Here is a 17,443-nt window from a genome sequence, read left to right as displayed (position 1 = left end):
CTTATCCAGGCCGTCTTCCTGTGTGACTTGTTAAACGTTCCTTGCTTTTGATACAAATGATAAGCTCCTGTTTTTTTTACTCTGTAGCACTTTGAGATTTATTTTAAATAAAAAGTGCATGACAAATAAAATCTATTATCATTATTACCCCAAAAATGTGCACCCATGACACATGGTCTCCAGCCTAACCCATTTCTAGTAAGCAATCATTCCAGACGCCTGAAAAGTGTTTTGGCAGATTTTGGAGGTGCGCCAACTTACAACTCTGCACAGACAGACAGCTCTCCAGTTGTAGTAAGATTATTAGGAAGATTCTTTTCTCTCTCCACATTTTTCTCCAATTTTATTGGAGAGACGCCCCGACCGACAAGAGGAGACACTACTGCAGTGACCAGGACTTATACCCCACCGGCTTGCAGGAACGTCTGACCAAGCCGGAAGTACCGCTGCTGGGAATTGAACAATGGTGGTACGCGAGTGCAAATGACCTCTACACAACTCAGACACCTCTAACTTCAACATTATTGAATATTTATGGAGGAACTGTATTTTTTTTTTAACAGGATTTCCTCTTTGATATAAATTAATGTTGGAGATATTTACCAGACAAATAATAGGCTACATCCTGATATAGCGCAACAGAAGCCCCATGCAGTCTGGGAATCACTGGATTTGTTCACAGTGCTGTTCATAAATCTTAACGTGGAGGAATCGATGCAGTTCTGGAGCAGATACATATTGTACAAACTCTGGTATAACAGCATGCTGTGGTGGTCACCCCACCCACACACTGAATGTTAAACACCATTCCATGAAAATGGGACAGGCCTAAAGCTGGGGAGCGTCCAGAGCACAACATTCATACTGTATTGACTCTTTAATGCTCTATATGCAGGTTAAATGGGTTAGGTGTTCATCACATTTCATTCAAGTGGCCATTCCTGTGTGTGTCACATTTGTTTGTCACTCTGAAAAATGAACACTCAAGTCAAACGTAACATGTGGGAATGAATGGGTTCAGTACTTCAGCGAGTACAGCTACTGTATGTTAAGAGGGTGCCTGAAACATAACCAGCACAAAGCTTTTAGAGCCACCCCCCCCAAACACCACTCATATCCCCCTAGCTACTCATCTAGTAAGAGAGTGGCATCAGCGGAGGTCCAAAATGCGTGAGTCAGTAGTCAATGAACAGCCAGGAAGGAGGCTCGCACTACTTTTGAATGCTAAAATAAAGCTGATAATATACAATTTGATTCTTTAAAACGTCGGCCTCTTTCAAAGCACATCGCAAATGGTCCATTTTGCTGCAACTCGACAGCGCTGCTTAATCCAGAACCTTACTGTTTTCTAGAATTTACTTAGGGCATATTTTTGAATATTGGTACGGACCTGTTATTGAGGCTTATCTCTAAAAGGTGCTGCTGGAGATCCCCCACACCTGGTAGTTTGTGGTAGACTCACATCAAGCTACCTCACAGACCCCCCACACCTGGTAGTCTGTGGTAGACTCACATCAAGCTATCTCACAGACCCCCCACACCTGGTAGTCTGTGGTAGACTCACATCAAGCTATCTCACAGACCCCCCACACCTGGTAGTCTGTGGTAGACTCACATCAAGCTATCTCACAGACCCCCCACACCTGGTAGTCTGTGGTAGACTCACATCAAGCTTCCTCACAGACCCCCTACACCTGGTAGTCTGTGGTAGACTCACATCAAGCTACCTCACAGACCCCCCACACCTCGTACTCTGTGGTAGACTCACATCAAGCTACCTCACAGACCCCCCACACCTGGTAGTCTGTGGTAGACTCACATCAAGCTACCTCACAGACCCCCTACACCTGGTAGTCTGTGGTAGACTCACATCAAGCTACCTCACAGACCCCCTACACCTGGTAGTCTGTGGTAGACTCACATCAAGCTACCTCACAGACCCCCCACACCTCGTAGTCTGTGGTAGACTCACATCAAGCTACCTCACAGACCCCCCACACCTCGTAGTCTGTGGTAGACTCACATCAAGCTTCCTCACAGACCCCCTACACCTGGTAGTCTGTGGTAGACTCACATCAAGCTACCTCACAGACCCCCCACACCTCGTAGTCTGTGGTAGACTCACATCAAGCTACCTCACAGACCCCCCACACCTCGTAGTCTGTGGTAGACTCACATCAAGCTACCTCAGACCCCCTACACCTGGTAGTCTGTGGTAGACTCACATCAAGCTACCTCACAGACCCCCCACACCTCGTAGTCTGTGGTAGACTCACATCAAGCTACCTCAGACCCCCTACACCTGGTAGTCTGTGGTAGACTCACATCAAGCTACCTCACAGACCCCCTACACCTCGTAGTCTGTGGTAGACTCACATCAAGCTATCTCACAGACCCCCCACACCTGGTAGTCTGTGGTAGACTCACATCAAGCTACCTCACAGACCCACTACACCTCGTAGTCTGTGGTAGACTCACATCAAGCTACCTCACAGACCCCCTACACCTGGTAGTCTGTGGTAGACTCACATCAAGCTACCTCACAGACCCACTACACCTCGTAGTCTGTGGTAGACTCACATCAAGCTACCTCACAGACCCACTACACCTCGTAGTCTGTGGTAGACTCACATCAAGCTATCTCACAGACCCCCCACACCTGGTAGTCTGTGGTAGACTCACATCAAGCTACCTCACAGACCCACTACACCTCGTAGTCTGTGGTAGACTCACATCAAGCTACCTCAGACCCCCTACACCTGGTAGTCTGTGGTAGACTCACATCAAGCTACCTCACAGACCCCCTACACCTGGTAGTCTGTGGTAGACTCACATCAAGCTACCTCACACTTTGGAAAATGAGCCAATGAGCCACTCACAGTTTGATAAGGGGTACTTCTTACTTAATGAGGCCATTTACAACTGGCGTTAACATGCGTTTTCTGTCATCAGATTGCAATCAGATTGTACTTGACCACATTAACCTGATTCCATTTACACCTGGTGTTAACATGTGTTTTCTGCCATCAGATTGCAATCTGATTGCAATCTGATGGCAGAAATGGTTGTCCTCTCAATCCGCATAAAGTTGCTGTATCCAGATTGAGAGGACACATTGCATTTACACTTGTGTTCAATGTGTACACAATGCATCCCTGTCCACCTCCGGAGGTGGTTTGGCCGATCAGATTGCAATCCTTCTTCAATGGGTTTTGGCGGCATTTCAAGTGATAAAACACAATCTGATTGCAATCTGATCACAGAAAACGCATGTTAGCGCCAGGTGTAAATGGCCTCAATGACTGAGCCATTTCACATAGGAGTGAGGAGGTACGTAATTATAATAGTGAATGAAAGCATATTTAATAGCTTTTGATTGGCTTGTGATATAGGGGCGGGCCAATCTAGACTAGCAGTTCAGGCACAGCAGCAGCTCTGCTTGCTCCTCTGCTCTTTGAGACTATCTGCTATCTGCACAGCCGTCTGCTAAACAGTAAGAGGGAAACAGATGACATCAGTCACTTGTGGTGCTGCCCTGCTTAACCAATTTCTTACAAGTCATGAGATTCCAGTTACAATACCGGAGCATGTGCACAAAATCACGTTGGCTTAACTATGTTAAGTGAGTAATTGGTGAATCAGCAGAGAGCTGAGACATTCTGGGCATCTGTGCTAGCTGTTCACAAGCCTCAACCCAGCCATAGCATGGCAATTCAATGCCACCCTTACACCAGGCAGAGCCACTGAATAGGACACTTGTAAAAACATACAGTAGACTTGTTTTCATCACAACAAGAAAGAGACACTTAGTTAAGCTTAGAAAAGCACGAGTTGGGTAGATGGATCTAGTTTGCTTATAAGAAATAAAGGCTAAGGGTTGCTACCAAGTTAGCACCAATTGTCATTAGGCCAGTAGCCATGTCAGTAAGAGACAACATCCTATAACTCCTTAGACAAGAGGCTATTCATAAGGAAGAGCTGTGACATCATCACATGACTGCAACATAGATTTGCCAGTTGACCTCCTTTTTCTAAGCCTAGGATTCATTCCTGTCATCATCAAAATAAGGGAAAACTTGGCTTTATATTTACTTTATAAATCTAAAAACCAATTACAATTAACACCCACATTTTCCACCGTTGAGAGGGGCTGGTCATCCAGTGCAATACACTCAATAATCCTCTCCATTTTATTAATAATCCATTCTTCTTCTTCTTCTTTTTTTAGCTGCCACAGGGTAGTTTTATCACTTTTTTCCCAGTGCATCCTAATGTTAGATGTGCATAGAGTTCTCCTGAGCTACTAATCTGTGAGAAGTCAAACTCAGACTAGTCTGAATAGGGTTTCCTCAAGTGCCTAGTAGTTAGGTCTGCTTCCATGTCTGAAAACACTTGAGTCATACAAACAGGCATGCAAACATTTCAATTAGCTGTTTGACTGCTTTTGGTCCTCAGTTCAAAGTCATTCCAGACTGCAGACATCAGTGCTGCACTGACGTAAGTGGCGGACAATGCTTGTTTATGACATACTTTTTTTTACGCCAACTTGGACAAATGGATTGGAGGGGGAAATTAATGAAATAAATAAACGGATCTGAGGTTGAAAGCACAGCCTGTAGCCATTATGATACTGTACATCACTGGGATCAGATCCAATTCTGACACCCGATATCAGATCGGCGCATCCCTATTTACCAAATCTCAGAATAATACATCTGGATGCAGAACATTTTATATAAAGAGAGTGATCAACTCAGCTAGAGTCGAAACATTACAGGGGAACTGTGACATAACAATCCTGACCATATTGAGTGAATTTGAGGGTGTGTGTGTGTGTGTGTGTGTGTGTGTGTGTGTGTGTATGGCCTGTGATCATTGTAATCCTGTTTGCTGAGGGCATTAGTGTAACTTGCTCACCACAATATTTGGAAAACAAAGTCAAGAGAGGCTTTTCAGAGGTAAAACAGTGACAGTTCTATTAGATTTTTGTAATTTTCTAAATATACAGTTACCTATACAGTACCTTCAACACTCGACTAAACATAAACTCTAACATATACTGTTTAGTCTGGAAAACTCTACCTTGTTTATATAGACCCTCCCCCCACAGACCTAGCAGCAGTCTCTTGCTGGGATGATTTCAGTCACATGGTAACTGCATGACACTTTCTAGGATTAATGAGCAGAGTTATTCAGCTATTCAGCCTAATTTAATTGCTTTACTTGTCAACCTATTCAACAATATTAGAGTCGAGCTGAACCCAGAAATGACTTTTCTTTTCTTTTAGTTCAAATACCTGGGTATGCAGTGCACCTATTTAATAATGTATGCCAAAATAATCACAACAATATAATTTCATTAGGTTTTCACACTTTTTCAGATCAAAAGCTCATTTTTCAAGATTTCATTGATAACAGTAATTTACAGTTTGCTGACGTCACCTAGTACTATCAAATTTCTACCGCATTTCAACCAATCATTTCACGACATGCAGCTGTCAATCAAATCTTCATTTCAGGATAATTTTCTCTTCCAAATGAAGGGGAAAATGGCGCTTAGTGCCTGTCATCTGGCAGAGTTTCTAGCCCATAAACTAACTACTAACTTCAGCAATTATGCAAACTAAATCAAACGGTAATTTCTAAGAATGCAAAGAAATGTAACTGGCTCGTTAAAACACGCATTCCAGGAATATTATTTACATTTATAACGATAATGGCGCGCGCCTCCGAGCCTGACAGCCTCCCTGGCTGTCAGGGGTCGTCTCTCGGAGATTCCAGGCCGGCGGGGAGCACCCATGCATCGGATTGTCCGCTCGTTCCGCACGAAGCCGGTGGCTGCCTGGTACCCCCTCTGTTATGATATGCAAATGTGGTGGATTGGATAGGAACCCTAAACCCACCCACATCCCCACAGCCACCACCCCTCGAACCCCGACTCTCTACGACCTGCCTATACCTAGCTACAGCCCCTATTCTCTACTAGCACCGCCCCCTTCCTGACCACGCCTCCTCCCACCACTCCCATCCACCTACCCACCGCCCCTTTTCCCTAGCCCTGCCCCCTTCCTTGACCTGAATCGGATCTGATCCGTGCCAAAACTTAATGGGTTCTTCCTTCGCCCATGATACACCCTTCCACAAAGTTTCATGAAAATCAACCCAGTAGGTTTTCCGTAATCCTGCTAACAAACAGGCAGACAGGCAGGCAGACAGGCAGACCAGACAGACGGCACCAAAAACATTACCTCCGCCATGCAGTTGTAGATTATGATTATTATATTAGTAGAGGAGGAGGCCCTATAGCCAGTATACTATAAACTGGCTAGTGAAGAGATAAGATGATGATTCAACATGAGAATAATCCAGAGGGCAAGGCTGTATTGTGTTGTGATAGCATGGATTAACCCAGCCCTGGCCTCATAAAGGGCCAGTGAGCTAACAGGAGAAGAAGCTGGCTGTAATCCAACTGGAAGACAGCGGTCTTCTATAGCTCTAAAACCTGAATGGGCTTTTTTCACTGCTTTTGGAAAAATGTGCCATTATTTATGATTCAATGATATGCAAAACTGTCTGAATTAAATGAAAAAGTCACAAAATTAAAATGATTTTTATGCCAATCTAAACTTGAATAGTGCTAAAGGATATGGGTGGGGAATTTAAGTTCCCTGGTCATCTCGACAAAAGGGTCATTTTTCTTGCATTGAGTGAAGGATCATTAAGCTGTTAGAGAGAATAGAATGTGTGCGTGATGTTCATTACCTTCAGCGAGTCGAAGCAGGCGATGACTCTCCCATTTTCAATCTGGCAGCTCTTTGGTGGATGGGCAAATTTGCATTCTTCATCACTACGTGAACAAGTTCCTCGCTGGAACTGCCGGCAAACTTCCAGCGTTAGCCATTTTGTGTCTCTCATTGAGGACATGTTCAAAGCCATGGTCCAAAGGTTTATATTTTAAAGTTACAATTTAAAACCTCGGGTCAACTTGTTGACTAGAGCCTCATATACCCGCCCCCGAAAAACTTGAGTGGATCAAAAGTTTGGGCCGTGCGTGAAAAGTCCTCTATTAAAACAGCTCGACGAGTCCTCCATCTGCCGGAACCAAGAGAGAAGATGTCTGGTTGATCACGTCGAAATCGCCCATCAATCAGCAACACATTCAAGCGTGTGCTCCTCTCCTCACTGTGTCCGTCAATATCAGACAAACGAGGGAGTTTCATGCAGACATGCCACTTGAGTCGTAATCTCTCACACCATTATCCTTTGGCAGATCTTCTGTCTTCGCACTAAATCTGTATTTAGTAGACTTTAGGTGTTGCAGTAGTGCAAGGTGAAATGGAGGCAGAAGGCATGCAGAGCTGAGGTATCCTATGTTGGTGCTTGAGTGGCCTTAAAGGGAGTCGAAGCTTGCCATGATACGCAGGCCAGCTTCAAGTCGAGGATGTCTTCTCAAAAGGCACTTTCTGTTGGTGATCTGAAAAAATATAAAGACATGAATATGTTAGTTGCTTATTGGGCTTCTTGATATTGTAGAATATACAACATCCTTTTCAAAAGTATCACGTGGCATGTTAGCAAGGTCAACGTTGGAAAAACAATTGTAGGACCTTGTGCATTACTACTGGAACCCACCCACCCACGTTTCTGTAATAGCACATGACAACAGTGCTAATATCACTGGAACTATCTGAAGAGAGAGGGTGAAACAGGTAGGCTACACTTTCTATGACAGCAAATCGGGAAAGTATTTTGGTGCTACCAAAGATGATCTTCGTGAATGGAAGATTCCCCACTCAGAGAAAGAGCTCTGGAGCCCAATCCTCAACATTTCTACCGGTGCATCGGCTTGAATCAGTGAATTGCAACATCCCTAGTATGCTGCAAAGAAGATATTTACAGTAGTAGAAGTGGGTGGTTGTAGCAGTCCAAGGGTCTGAAATTCACAGTTCAAGTAATTTTAGGTGTTGGTAGTTCTATACCAGTGGTTCTCAACTGGTCTAGTCTCACGACCCACATTTTTCATAGTCATTAAGTCGTGACCCAAATTCCAGATTCCTCAATGCCTACAGTACCGGTATATACTTTTGAAACTAGTTTAAAAATGCTCACACTGCACAACAGCAAACATGACATGTTTAGTACCAATGGATGCCTTAAGGGCGTTTCACACCGGTGCGGATCTTCGTGCGAGTAATCGGCACGGAGATTCACAAAAGAATGTTTTAATGAGTTGTAATTGAAGCTTACATTCGTGCAGCATTTTATTTTTCCGGATGGACACTGACGTCTGCGGATTTCTGCCTGCGGAAAATACGTTTGACCAATGAAATCCTTTGTTTACAGCTGATGTTATATCTCCACTACTCTTGCCAAACCCGGCTCATCAATTTGGTTTCTCAACAACCAATTTTACATGACAAACACCGTGACGATCAACACCGAAATCAAGGGAAATATATGGCGTCAGATCGCCCAGCAGCTGGGATTCACTGAAGACGGTAATGTAGCTGTTATGTAGCCTAACGAATTCCTACTTGCTAATGTTGTAAACCACTGTTATAAATGGATGGAGCTAACATTAGCCACTTGTATCCAAGTGCTAACTAGCAGTTTAGCTTCAGATTTGGGGTCATAATAAATAAATATACTGTATAAATGTGTCTTTATTGAAAAAGTGCGGATCAAGTAAGCTAAAGTCTTGTTGGAGTGGGCATCACAGTGCAACCGTGGTCATCAAACTTCCCACTTCGCTGTATGTGTGTTTCTCTTAGTCTTTACATTTCATTTCATTTTATTTTGTCCAATATTCAAATATTCCAGAATTGCATGTTGTGTTAAAAATAAACATTATTTCTATCTAACACTTTAGCCTGATTTGTCCTGCTGTCAGGAAGGTAGCTAAATAACACTCCAAAGTTGTGGAGTGTTATTGGAAAAAACATTTTCCAAGGGGTCCTCTTTTTCACAGCCTAATGTTGGCAGGTGTGTGTGTGTCCGTGTTGAACCAGCTAATAGCCTTATTGTCATTTAGTCTTTCTGCTGCTATTGCATGGTTAATTTATGGGGGGGGGGGGGGGGGGGGGGTATATGCAGTGGAAGTGGTCCCTGGGAAATTTGGTTTGGTACGTAGTGGTACTTGGACTGAAAAGTATGGGAACCCCTGGTCTAGGATTATGAAATTATCACGATAATCGTTATCCTCTAGCGGGATCTCATCTAATTTCTTCTATTCTCTAGAGACTGTCAGTCAGTCAGGAATTAGACAAGCCTCTCACAAATGTGACCTTGTGTAATTAGTAAAATTATATTCATTCATTCAATCATTTTCAGACTCTCCTGGGATGAAACCAATCGCGACAAGAAAGAAAACTAACCACAATACAAGTCATAATAATTTATGAGACATGCCAATGTTTCCTTCAAATTGTCAATGCCTTAACATAGTAAGAGTAGTTATTAACTTTTGTCATTAGGTAGACAAGAAGATCTGGCAAGTAAAACAGCAGCTAAGTGAAAGTTAGCCTACTGTACATGATGCTACTATATTTCCTCTACACTACAGTGGCGGGCCAACACAGCAATAAAACAACTACCAGCTCTGCCGAAAATGGAAAATATACGGTACACAAAAAACACATTTAAAACAAAGTATAGGGACTATGTTTACAATAACAGCTACCACAACCTATACTAAAACCAAAATAAGGAAGGCTGTGAAACAAAACACCAGCTACTGTACCACTGCAACACAAACACTGTGCTATTACAGAAAGTAGGCAAGATGGCTGTTCAGGGTTATTCCTACATAGAAAATTCCAAGGTGATTTTTTCTAACTATAGTGATTAAATCAATGCATTAATTAAATATTTTGCTCAGTGATTCAGACATGTTTCTAATGTCTGCGTATGGGTTACACAGCAGGTCAGTGTAACGAAGAAGAAAAAAGATGTGAACAGTGCAGAGGCAATCATTCATAAAGGAAATGTAATTGAGCTCGTGAGATACAGAAGAAGTACAAAATGATGAGGTGTCATATGCTGAGGCTGTAAGGGAGGGCTGTCACTTAGAAAACAGTTTGAAAGAATTTGAAATGACACGCAATTCATTCAAATGTATTCAAATCCCTTCCCCTATCAATGACACTCATTACATTGCCTTCACAGAAGTGCTTTAAACTGCCAAGCAGCTATTGTCCTCTACAGGCAAACTGATACACACCTGTAGCAACTGACAATTGATAGATTAGTAATGAAACAAAGATACACTAATGGCAGTGTTGTGTGTGTTGAAAATATGAGTACCGGTAGGTCTCCTGGTGTTATCTAAAAATATATATATAAAAAAAAAAGTACAAATTTGGTATAATTTTAGACACAGTTGTCTTACCCACTTTAATTAAAAATGCTTTATATTTGTAAGAAAAATAAAAAAATAAAAAAGTATTAATTAGCATTATAATGGCTATAACCCACTTTCACCACTGATTCGCAGTCAGCTGAGAAGTGCACCCAGCTATGGTGCCATTTCAGTATGGAATTCTCTATGACCCATACAGTACATCCCCTCTACTGTTATATCTCTTACTTCACTTCGACATGAAGCTCAGACATGTGTGACATGACAACTGAACTCATCCACCCAACGTCACAGGATTCCACTAATTAGAATGGCATATTTGACTGCACGGCCTCGCTAATCACCCGCCCTGCAGCTCGCATGCTGCGCGGGCTTGCAAACCCGCCCGCAGCTCGGCTGCTGTGTGGCCTCGCCTGCGCTATTGGCAACGCACAATTGCTCAACTTCGCATGGCTGGTGATGACATCACAATTGCTCGAGTGACCATCACTGATCACATCATGGAGTGCTCGAGTGACGTCACTCCGTCCGCGCCCAATTGTTCAACTTTGGCCTCGCCCGCAGCTCGACTGCTGCGTGGCCTCGCCTGCTCTATTGGCATGCGCAGCGCACGATTGCCCAACTGCCTGCCTGACATCATCACTGATGATGTCATAGACATTGTGACATCAGTGACACCACTGATGATGTACAGTCATTTGTGACATCATCAGTGGGACAAAAATTTAAACAAACAAACAGAGACACAGAGCCCTTACTCCCTTATGATGATGATGATATCTCTGACCTTGAATCTGCTTCAGCAAGTAGAGCTGAAACGGGGGGAAATCGAAAATTATATATTTTTTCCCCCATCATTATTTTTAGTTTTTGCTCCAACTGAAATGTTTTATGATCACTCACAATTCAGTAGGTCATGGGTTGACTTGGTTCCAGCCTTAAAACTCGTTATATAAGGATTTTTCTAAATGTCTATGGAGAAAATAAATGGGAAACTCGCGTCCGGGGCAAGAGATGTCACGTGACTTTTCAGCTCTATTTGGTTATGGAAATTCAATTCATATGGGCAGCAGTGCTGAGGTATATTTATCTCTACACATCCTTTCGGGCAGACAAGTCCATTAAGACAAAAATGATACGTATTTGGGAGAAGTGGCTCAAGCTGGGGATACAGCAATATGCCTAAACAGAGTCTCATATCTATTTTAGAACGAGATAATGAGACATCTATTTTAGTCTAAATATGATCATATTAAACTTGCCTGGGTCCAGACCTTCAAATCTGTCCACTCTCCATGGAGTTGCGTTTTGGAGTTTGGAGTCTAACGAGTTGACGATTCAGTCTGATATCATGATCAGGCTAATAGTAAACAGCAGCCTAGTTTAATCACTGAACATTTAATGGCCTAGAATGGGCAATCCAGGGCTCTAAAGAAAGGGTGGAACAGTTGAAGCATCTGTGAAAAATAATTGCAAATTGAAGCGGCATAAATGTTGCTCATTGAAAAAAAATGCGGGCACATGCACTAATAAAATAGCATGGTAGAACCTTAGCCTGCTGTTATTGCTAATGCTAACAAGCTCTACATTAAGTCTTATGACATCTGTGTGTTCAATAGGCGATAGGTGATCAATCGATAGGCCTAGGATGTAAAAGTTTACAAAACATACTTGCCTCAAGGCAGGGACTTCTGGCTTTATATCATGAAATCGGCCACATATTTAATATTAATAATAAAATAAAATGTGATACATTGAGGATAATTATTTATGAGTTAGTTTGTTTTATATGGCCTAATGAGCACCTGATTTTGACTGGACTAGGTTTAGGGCTGTCAAATCTGATGAATAGTCAAATAAAATGCAGGGGTTTACACAATCATTTATCATAGTACAGAGAGATACATTTGTCTTGGTGAAAATGGGCTGATACAGAATCTTGAACGTTATGGTCCTGAAACTTCACAAACAACTTGTCTAGACAATTATTACACCATAACTGAGGAGGCTGTAGGAATTGATCTTAGATTGAACTCTGGTTTGTATTGTGAGGGATAAATGCCATCTCTCAAAAGTGGTTTACTCTAATGTAGGGGTGACCACAAATAGTCGACGATTTGATGATTCGTTCGAAGGAGCCTGATTCGACTCAATCGACTGCCAATCTCACAGTCAAATAGTCACAAAATGTGGTTATGAAACAAGGACCATTCCATTTAGGCTATATGGGGGTGCTGAATGTTTGATTTGACATAGAATTGCTTGGTTTCTCCCAATAGATTGTGATATATAGCCTATTTCGGTATAAGTATCAGCCTATTAATACCGTAAAACCAAGTCCCAATTAAACAAAGCAAACAAGCTCATGCCAATGGATTTTCCGATTGCCAGATTAAAAAAAGAATAGACAAATATTCATATTGAACAGCCAAATCCGATTCGACTGACAGAATTCTGAGTCGGGGACATCCCTAATAAAATGACTGGACTAATTTACTGCTGAAGAGATCACTGAGCGTGCAGCAATGCAGTCCCAAATTTACTGAGTCAGTTAAACCCCCCCCCTTTTCTAGACTTCAAACAATATACAGTATATGAAAATTATTCAATTATATTAAAACCATAATTACTGTATGTATGTGATGTCATCAAGGTCAACACAACAGCTGGAGCTGTTGTATTACTAATGCACAGGATGATAACTTGGTAAAGTGTTTGTGCTCCATTTCAGTGTCTTAAATGCTCTTCGTGTTTCTAACGATGCTGTACAAGACAATAAGCAGCCTTAAGTTTAGCCTAAAGTGGAAAATATTGATTTTAAGCCTGGTTTTATGAGTTAAAAATCAAATATCCAAAAATATTCAAACATCTACTAGGAGGACAGGTATATGCAACCAATACCAGTTGATGACATAATGTACAGTATGTGTTATGGTATCTGTAACTTATATGCACTACAAAGTATATACATTACATTCACCAATATTAACTGGATTTGGCCAATCTAAATAACATCTTATTTTAATCTAACCTCTGTAATCATTTCTTCCCTGTCCCTGCAGGGAGCCTATTTTCTGTGACAGTGTTTCTCTCTATTTGCTATAATGAGATGATGCGAACACCTGGTGCCTCAAATTGTTGCAATGAGATATGCTGACTCTTGGCCCACCAGGGCACATAGAGAATACAGGAAGGCAAATACATAACATGTGCAAACACACACGGTATGGGGAGCTAGACACAGACAGGACAGACAGAACTGTACACTTCAGTGTCGACGCGCACAGTCAGGAAGTTGCTGAGCAGGCATAAAAGGACGTCGACTCCCCAGGCTGAATACATTTGCACAAGAGGTGAACACTATCAAGCAAAAGCAGTGGCTACCGCCCGTACAATGACTCGGAAAGAATAGACGTAGAATCAGCTGCGGCTAACCCAGTTCCTCTACTGTATAACTCCCTCTCAGCATTACCGCATGGTATCCAAGAGCATACTGCAGCAAATTCCTTTAGGCGTAAGTCAGGAAGCAGAGCAAGGAAACTTACCTCTGACTTCAAGCAGTGCTGAGGAAGTTCTGTCTGTAGCCTCAGCCACTGAGTCTAGGTTAGTAGGCACAACTTCTGAGTAGTTACCATCTGAAAATAATGTCAAGGACTGCGACAGTAACAGTACGATTCCCTTCTCTGCCCTGTGTGGACTCAGTGCCCAAACAAAGATGTTCTTTCTCACGACAGTGTAGGAAAAAAGACTGCCTAACTCTCTAGCTGAAACATTTTCGGCCACCCCCTTCCTGCCTGTCTGCCCGCCTCCAGGAAGGCCCTCCCAGTCAGGAATTGGCCAATAGAAAATCAGAAGCTGCTGTACTGTGTGGAATCTGGCTGGACAGCTAGGAATAAGACACTGCAGGCAGTTTGTAGGTATACTCAAAATCATGTAAAGGGTTTTTTTTCTTTCCTCTGAGTGATTTTTTTTTATACCTTGACAAGACATTGATTAAACCTTATCTAATACTAGATCCACCCTTCCAGAATTAGATACTGAAATGGTGTAGGTAGACCTAAACTACAGCAATCTTCTATAACATTGTAGACAGTTTATCAATGTCAGTCAATTACTTTTGAAGCGTTTTCTGAAAAACACTTAAAAAAAATGCATTTACACTTCAAAAGTCATAAAAGTGGTCCTCACTTGTGAAGATGATCTTGCTGAACACAAACTTTGCTGTTTCATAAACTTTTGTTAACCACAGACCTTATTTCATGCATTTAACCGAAATCCCCAAACAAAAATCCCATTGTAGCGAAGGGACTTCTGAGTAGGGATGTTCATCCGGCGTGGCGGAGCAGTTGAAACCAGAATAGCACAGCCGAAGAAGATAGTTTTTGAGATTTAGCTTTGGCTCTGGCATGTGAATAAGGGCTCGGTATTGTAAAACTAAGTAATATTTTGGGATACTCTTGGTCCCTATCATTGGATAACAACATTGTGCGTGGGTAAGGTACATATTTATTGTGCTTGATAACGTGTATGTCGCTTGAGACCATTCCAACTGACGCGTGCAGTTGACTGAGGACTTGCTACGGCGAGACTCAACCTGAAGAATGAAGGCTGAGTTGAGGCTATGGAAATCCAAAACAAATACAACAGCGAAAACATGCTGCAAATGAAAAACGTTGCTGCAGAAAGCCAAAACAAGTACATTAAGCAGCAAATATAGAAACGATGGAATGCATGATGAATGCTGATTGGTTCAGGTTAGGGTAAAATATCAGGGAAAGCCCATCAGAAGTTGAGTAGGGCAGGCCATGTCTTCATCACACTGTAGCACGATTCATAAATTCGCAACCCAGGGACTAGCAAGGTGTAACGCAACCTAATGAAGTGGCAGGTGAGTGTGGATGAACGGGTGCTACTGTAGGTTGCATGGTGTCTGGTGGAGAAACTGCCTGTGTATGGAGGAGGGCTGTCACCCACATTCTGTGGGGAAAAGAGAGTATTTCAGACAGCGATGTGCCCGATAATGGCCGTCTTGCCCCTAGCTGTCTGATAATGGACGCTTGCACGTTAAGCTTTTCACCTTAATGCACAAATAGCTCGTACAGAAAAACCTAGCAACACCTCCCAGACATAGAACTTATATTGATAAGAAGTGACAGAATACATTGTCCCATTGCAACATCAGCGCACAGAAAATCCATCATTTTGGCCTGGAGGAGACTAGCTCTGATTGGTTGTCATGGTTCTGATGTTGTCCCATTGGCACAAGGAGGTTAATCAGAAGACGTGAAACAGGTGGCTAGGACTGTCTTTATGTTTTGTTCTCTGTTCTCTTTTTCCCCCACACTCCTCTCTCTCCCCCTTTCTCTTATCTCTCTTTCTCTACTCTCTCCCTTCACCTTCTCTCTCTCCCCCTCTTCTTCCTCCGATCTTCTCCCCTCCCTCTCTTCTCTGCTTGATTCTTCAATTATGTTGATCGATAGTGCTTAGCTAGATTTGGTTAGCTAGCTAGACACATGGACATGGTTCTGAATTAGGGCTATACTTACAAATAAACTTACTTGACTACATAGCTATAGCCAAGTAAAAGTCATTCCTTTAAGGTTGCAGGAAACAAAATATAGGTCGTACTGAATATCTGTCGGGGAAACTAGTCTGCCAATGCTGAATCTAGCTAACCTAACGCTAGCTAGCGGATGCGGTAACGTTAGCATCAGCACTGCATCTGCTGCTGCTACTTCGAGGGTTTCAATGATTTCATGTTAGTATCTGGTTAGCATTCGTAGCTCGGCTACTTTAGCTAGTCAGAAATACTTAGCTAAAGACAGTTAAAGCGTTGTCATGAGCTAACGTTACACGGAGCATGGCATTAAGCTAACGTTAGCGAGATTGCTAGCAGTGTGGAACACCTGCTTTGCTTACCTCATCATCAGGGAGAACCGCTCCCCGCAGGCTATGCTAGTATGGCTACAGTCACGCACCAGCCAGGACACACGGCACGGCAGCAGCAACTAGGAAAACAAGATGTCAAGTGTAGTCCAGATGATTGTTTGTTCAGCAGTCCATTCAATTCCCAATCTATTGGCAGAATGATAAGATGTTATTTCTCTTTTAGATAACACGTCCGCGTGCACAGCCTCAGTTCTTCATTACTTTGTACAGCAGTGCACAGATTTAAGCAACAAGCTTTTGACAGCTTATTGACTGTCAGTTTATTAATGTGACGCAGGGGTTTCCCCGGTGCGCTCGGGAAACCTACACAATAACAATGTTTCAATTTACCACGTTTAAAATATAGCACAGGAAACAGTAGAAGGTATTTGAACGTTCAATACCTTAAGTTGTGCTGAAGGTGTCATTCCTTGGTAAACTGAGGGCATTCTATACTGCATTATCTCCCAACACCCCCCTACGAGCGAAATGTGGTACGGTCCACACGAATGCCAGGAGGCTCTAGAAGGGCAAGGGTTTGCTTGTTACCAAGGGAACAGCAGTGAAACCGTGAGGGGGTTTCTCTGTTAGCTTAATGAGCAGATGTTTTGATAGTCATAAATACTGGTATGAACATCTCATTTATATGAAATGTGTAAAGTTAGAATTAAGTCATTTTCTATAATAATTTAGATAATCGAGTATGAATTGTTTTGTAGGCTATTATTATAATAGCCTTTGTCAGATACAGTGTTGCAGCCATTGACTGGTTGCAGCCTATATTAGGAATATTTGTATTTATTTACAACATATTGTTATAATAGTAAGGATCAGAGATCAAGTAAGAGATGACCGAGCCAATTAAGTAATTCCCCCCCTGATCCCCTCCTTATTTTCTTTCTCTCTATCAACTGTTGTTGGCTTAATGATGTTCAAGATGCTGATGCTGATGCTAATATACCATATTTTCCTTGTGTGATCAGAATGAATAAAACACATTTGCAGCTACTAGGTCTTCTCAATGCAGTCCATTCTCAAGGTCATAGACTATAAGATGGATGCTAACCTAGATAAGCTGAGGGAGAAAGAGAGATGACAGTGAGATTTTGCTAATATTGTTCAGCAACATAATTTAGGAAGTTCTAGATTTGTGACCAT

General features: G+C 42.3%; 1 protein-coding gene across 7 annotated transcripts in view; it reads right to left on the bottom strand.

Annotated features, from left to right (window-relative positions):
• Positions 1-16,342, bottom strand: part of LOC310778854 (muscleblind-like protein 2a) — a 31,850-nt gene extending 15,508 nt beyond the window's left edge. For 6 of the 7 annotated variants that reach the window (XM_083639303.1, XM_083639304.1, XM_083639305.1 and 3 more), the window contains exons 1-2: positions 13,903-14,037; positions 6,763-7,474 (exon numbers count right to left, since the gene is read on the bottom strand). In XM_083639303.1, the coding sequence (XP_083495429.1) occupies positions 6,763-6,936 (174 nt within the window). In that variant the 5' untranslated portion in view covers positions 6,937-7,474; positions 13,903-14,037. Of the gene's footprint in view, positions 1-6,762; positions 7,475-13,902; positions 14,038-16,276 lie in introns of those variants that run through there. The other variant, XM_083639301.1, reaches the window with a different exon arrangement.
• Positions 16,343-17,443: the final 1,101 nt, after the last annotated feature.

Source organism: Poromitra crassiceps, assembly GCF_964638095.1.
Source record: "Poromitra crassiceps genome assembly, chromosome: 6".
NCBI classification, from domain to species: domain Eukaryota; kingdom Metazoa; phylum Chordata; class Actinopteri; order Beryciformes; family Melamphaidae; genus Poromitra; species Poromitra crassiceps.
Note: the sequence above shows the minus strand (reverse complement) of the source record. Positions and strands in the feature narration are given on the sequence as shown.